The following is a 6,096-nucleotide window of genomic DNA, read 5'->3' as shown; positions in this document are numbered from 1 at the left end:
TTTCAAGTTTCTTATCTTTATTGTTTGATTTGTAGTTTTTAAAAAAGATTTTATTTACTCATGAGAGATACAGAGAGAGGCAGAGAAGAGACATAGGCAGAGGGAAAAGCAAGCTCCCTCCCTGGAGCCCATGTAGGACTCAGTCCCAGGACCCTGAGATCATGCCCTGAGCCACAGGCAGATGCTCAACCACTGAGCCATCCATGTACACCCCAGTTTGGCTTTCTAATTTTTTTTCTTTTATCTTAGGTTGGGCTTCATTTATTCTTCTCTTTTATCTTCTTTTGTTGAAAGCTTAGAGCAGTGTTTTTCAACTTTTCTTCTATAGGAATATAAATATCCAAAATGTTGAACTTTAGGTGAAGGGGATTAAAAGTACATCATGATGAACATTGAATAGTGTATAGAATTGTTGAGTCACTAGATTGTACACTTAAAACTAATGCAACACTATGTTAGCTACACTGGAATCAAAATAAAATAAAATGTTAAATTTCCTTCTATGTATTATTTTAACTACATCCCATATATATTTATATTTTATAAACCATAATAAAAGTTATGTGAATGTGGTCTCTCAAAATATCTTATCATACTGTACACCCCTTTTCTTTCTTATGATGATGTGAGATAAGAAAATGTCTACATGATGAGATGAAGTGAGGTGAATGAAATAAGCATTTTGACCTAGTATTGGTTTACTATTGATCTTCTAACAATATGCCAGAAGAAAGATCATCTGCTTCCAGACTGTGGTTGACCATAGGTAACTTAGACCACAGAAAATAAAACTGCAGTTAAGAGTAGACTACTATATTTTAAAGTTAATGCTTAAATTCCAAATATTTGAAAGTTTCTAGAGACTTTTTTTTTTTTGCAGTTGATTTTCTGAATCAATTTCACTTTGGTCAGAGAACAAATTCTATATAATTTCAATCCTTTTAAATGTATCCAGAATTTTTTTTGTGGCCAAACAGATTGTATGTGTGTGTGTATTTCTTCTACACAGTAGAGTTTGTCTGGAGCCTCAGCTTCAGGTTTGGGGACAGGATATAGGTGGCTGGGAAGCACTGTGCTCTTGCTGCACAGAGGTAGGTGGTTGAGTCTCCAGGCTGGGAAGCTCTGATGTGCAATAGGAATTTTTTGGCACTTACATTGAGGGAAACTGTGAATCTTCCATTTTCCTTTGTACTCTCAACCAAGAGCATGGTTAGCAAGCATTCAAGGCCTTTACTAGGGTATTGCCAGTACCATAGAAAGTAGTCAAAAGCACTGTTCTCATAAGTACAGTTCAGAGTAGAAATCTCTCTTTCCCAGACTGCCAGAGATTGAGGGCCCTGTATCACCTGCTGCTGGTCACTCTTTTTCTTCGGTTGGCCACTCCCCCCTGCTTAAAAAGATAACAAAAAAAAATCATTAGGAGAAGAAATGGGTAGGAAATATCAGAAAGGGAGACAGAACATGGAAGACTCCTAACTCTGGGAAACGAACTAGGGGTGGTGGAAGGGGAGGAGGGCAGGGGGTGGGGGTGAGTGGGTGACGGGCACTGAGGGGGGCACTTGACGGGATGAGCACTGGGTGTTATTCTGTATGTTGGCAAATTGAACACCAATAAAAAATAAATTTATTATTAAAAAAAAAGAATAGGGCTCTCCCATAGAGAAGATTTCATCTGGAACAGAGTATGGGGAACTTCAAGTTTAAGGGTACTTTTGAAAACAGTAGAGATTTTGGTAGTAAACAACTAGTAGAAGCAGGTGGCTCAAGAACAGCAGTAAGCTAAATCATAAACTAGCTACAAATTTAACAGGAAAGAGAAGTAGGAAGAATCTTCCAGGGGTCAGAAGAAGCCTCAGTGATAAATCTCAAAGACTACCTCTGCGAAGGGGCTTTGAGCAATTTCTACCCACTGGGGCGTTGTTAAAGACCATGTAACAATCAGCCAATACTCAGTTGAGGCTAATGGCTAGGTGTGATACAAACAGGGGCAGAGGGCTTACCACAGATCAGGGAAAAGGACCACCAAAGAGTGTCTGGCTAAAACCAAAGTCATACCTGGGTGTCTGGGTATATCCCCAAGATCTCCTGGGACCTATGTCAGAGGCTGCACACTGTGAGGAAAATTGGCGTAACTCAGAGTCAAGCCACCAAACAAATAAACAAGCAAGTAACAAGTCCTAAAGGGGCGGAGAATAGATATCAGACTTGCTATGATATTTGTGGCCTGAATAATGGCCCCCAAACAATATCAAAGTCCTAATATGTTTGATATCTGAATATGTGAATGAATACAGCAAAATGGACTTTGGATGTGTGATTAATGTAAGGATCTTCATATGAATTATCCTGGATTATCTGAGTAGGCCCTAAATATAACTATGAGTGTCTTTATAAGAATGAAATAGGAGATTTGGCTCCAGAAGAGGAAAGAGATATGGTCGAAGCAGCGAGAGGCTGGAATGATTCAAGGGTCATGGGTGGGATCCCCAGGTGGCTCAGCGGTTTAGCGCCTGCCTTTGGCCCAGGGTGTGATCCTGGAGTCCGGGAATCGAGTTCTACATCGGGCTCCCTGCATGGAGCCTGCTTCTCCTTCTGCCTCTGCCTCTCTCTCTCTCTGTGTGTCTCTCATGAATAATAAATAAAATCTTAAAAAAAAAAGAAAAAGAAAAAGAAAGGGTCATGGGCAAAGGAATCCAGGTGACCTCCAGAAGCTGGAAAAGGCGAGGAAATGGATTCTTCTCCAGAGCCTCTAGAAGGACTCAATCCTGCCAAGACCTTGACTAGACAGAGAAACTGGTTTCCTGACTTCTCAAGTCCAGAACTACAAAATAATAGATTTGTTTTGTGTTTGGTGACAAAGTTCGTTTATGAACATTCGGCAAAACAACATTTTTTTAAAAACACTTTTGTGTTTGCTTTGCAGCACTAGTGGGATGAGATGCAACTATTTACAATTGTCTGTTGGGACACTTTGTGCTGAGACAGACCTGAACCCTCAAGACACTCAGCTAAACCAGATCATTGCCTAGTGACATCTTTACCGGAATGATTTTTTTTCTCTTCTTTATTCCTTTCACTTTTTGCCCTTTTGGAGTCCAGCCTATTGTGGCTTAAATATTTATTTTAATTCTTTCTTCTTATTAGTTACTCTTCATGTTCCAAATTAGAGGTTTATAATGCAGAAAAAGAAATACTAGGTTGAGAAGGGCCGATAAGGACCAAAGTCCCAAATCTGCAGGACCAAGGAGGGGCTCCAACTCAACCAAGGAGTAGTAAGCCATGCAATTGCTGGGTCGTGGCCTCCTGATCTGCTGGTGGCTGGAGGAGGAGCCAAGCCCAGCTGAGAGTTTGTGCACCGGCAGCAGGTGTCTATGGAGCAGTGTGGCTTCACCGCACAGAAGTAAATGGCTGAGTCTGTGGTCTGGGAAGAAAAAATGTACAATGAGCTGTGGCGCTCTTTAGTGACTGTCGTAGAGTTTAATCTTCCATTGTGCTTTGTCCCCGAAGGAATGTAAAACAGGTGGACGAGGTGGCCTCCAGGATCTTGGCGAAACCACTGCACGCTGGTCGCAGAGGTAGAAAAATTGCACTGCAGCGTGGGACTGGCTCCCTCCAGCACACTCTCAACGAGGGGCCTCTGCTCCACCTCCATGCCTGTCACACCTGATGAGAAACAGAGACGTGGTCACAGGGGATGGTCACTGTTACACCTCCAAAACCTGGAAAACGTCCACATAGCCCATAGATTATGAGGATAGAAAGTCTGCAAGACTGGTGAGCCCCTTCCCTCCCCATTTCTCCCCTTCCATCTATAATCCTGCAGTTGCTAAATCCTTTCAGATTCCCATGGGGGACAATCCCAACTCACAGCAAACTTGGATGCACAAAAGACCCAGCACAGTGACCAATAGCCTCTTCGTGATGCTTTGCTTTGCTGACCAGGACATTTTCACCACCACATATATTTAACTAAATCCTGGGGCATGAGTGTCACAACTAGAATCTGGAACTGTTCCTGTTTCTGCCACCAATCAGCCTCACCCAACACACACTGCTCCGGGCCAGACCTCTGGGACATGAAGCCCCACCCTCTCGCCTCCACCCCACTAAGAAGGGGCTGGGTGGGGATATGACAAAGTATCAGTTACTCTGATACTTCAGAAATCTACTGCTAATCCTGGAAGTCACAGTGAGGGAGAAGGAAAGGGAGAGTGTTGTCCCACCCCCTCCCACTGCCGCCTGCAAAGGGAACCAGGCTTCATCTAAGCTAATGGGGGAAGGGAGTCATAGAAAGAATTTCCACGTTTTAAAATCTGAAAAACGGGCAAGTATTCTGACAAAAAGATGTTTACTCACCTATGAATTAATTATATGAGAGTCATTCCGGTTGTGTCAAATAATATAAACGTAAATGTTATATATTATATACTTAATGAGTTCCTGTTATTGGAATACGTGAAATATTTATGGCTTGATACTCTCCTGGAATTTCCAAGACTGGTGGTAAATATTATTATGGGAAATGAACCTAATAAGACTGTTTGTGAGGAAAAAATAGATCAATTTGGACATTATTTCTACATATTAACTTCGCCGCATAAAATTTTATTTTCTAATTCTTGGCTGTAGTTTCCCGTGATTCACACTTGCAGTTCAGTGAATCTTTTTTCCAATTTCTCTATCTTCCTCTTTTCCTTCCATATTCCTCCTCAATGTGCTTCTACTTCCTCATATTCTCCTTTTTGCCCCCTTAGCTTCTCTGTCTTCCCTCTTTTTTAGTTTTCTAGTTATATGAAAGACACAGAAAGAATACTAAAGAAAAGGTAGCATGTAATGGTTTAGAAATAATTTTGAGTCTGTGAATGGAAGTTCCTATTTCCCCCAATCCAGAAAATTCTTAAGCAGTAAAAATGAAACAAATCAGAAAAATCTGATTTCTTTTCTTAATGTTTTATTTAAATTCAATTTGCCAACATATAGTATAAGAAAAAATCTGATTTCTGAACTTGGAAATTCTTCATCTTCCCTTTTGCTTTATAGGATTCTTTGTTTGATCTAGAAGTCTTTTTTGATGGAGGCAGATTAAGGTAACAATACAGACAAACGTGATAACAATGTAAATACGGATATACAGTACAGCTAGAAACCTCTAGTACTTGAATTGGGGAAGAAGGCAGAAATTGACAGAAATATTCAGCAAGAAGCATATTTCTTACATGATGATAATGATTTAGTTTTTCCTCACACCCAATTATTCTCCCTTCTTTACTACTTATTACTAGTACTATTCACAAGTAGGTCTCAGCATAGTCCTGGTTTAAGAAAAGCCTATAGTGCCTCCCAATGGCTAGAACCCTAGGAAAGAAACACTTTTTACTCAGCAGGTCTACCTAGCTCAGCACAGCTGTCCTTGTCAGGGATCATACCTGTGGATTGACCTGAAACCACAGAAATGTCCACAAGGATGGAGAGTACCATGGATTGGTCCATGAATCGCCCACAGTGCCTTTTTATGAAAATAAATGCTTTCATGTAATATATTTTTAGGTAATGATATGGAAACAGTCTATTTAATTTTTAGCTAGGAACTTAGAAAAAATGAAGCCTCTAACGTGATCCCCCTCCGCATGTGATTCAATATAGTCTAGTCAATGTATTCAAGTGTTCCAGAACTGGGAAAATACAAAAAGGAATTAGGCAGTAGACCTCCCTTCACAGAGCTTGTGATAATAGTGGGGGAGACAAACATCTCTCTAAATGTAATAAGGCCTAGAGGATACAGTATAAATATTACATGAACACCAAGACAGCAACAATTACTTTAAGCCTCTATTATAGGAGGCAGCTCAGTGGAGGATATAATACCGTATGCCTTCTATGCAGGTGACAAGAATGGAGAGTAACAAAAGCAAAGATGGGAGATCTTTGAAAGGTGATTGGTCAGATGAGCAAATATGGGGACAGGACCACTGATCACAAACACATACGCACACCTGAATAAATGTATTAAAGCATTTGGGTGTCTGTCACTTGGATCTGGGCACAATATGTAACCTTATGTAACTACTAACACAGTTTAAACTCAAGGAAAAGGTT

General features: G+C 40.6%; 1 gene segment (V, D, J or C); it reads right to left on the bottom strand.

Annotated features, from left to right (window-relative positions):
• Positions 1 to 3,193: 3,193 nt before the first annotated feature.
• On the bottom strand, positions 3,194 to 4,037 carry LOC125755635 (T cell receptor alpha variable 22-like). The segment is given in 2 exon segments: positions 3,194 to 3,663; positions 3,869 to 4,037. Coding segments are annotated over 2 exon segments (549 nt in total).
• Between the last annotated feature and the right edge of the window lie 2,059 nt (positions 4,038 to 6,096).

This window comes from Canis lupus, chromosome 8 (genome assembly GCF_003254725.2).
Source record: "Canis lupus dingo isolate Sandy chromosome 8, ASM325472v2, whole genome shotgun sequence".
Classification (NCBI taxonomy): domain Eukaryota; kingdom Metazoa; phylum Chordata; class Mammalia; order Carnivora; family Canidae; genus Canis; species Canis lupus.
The sequence above is the reverse complement of the archived record's forward strand: the minus strand, read 5'-3'. Positions and strand labels throughout refer to the sequence as shown.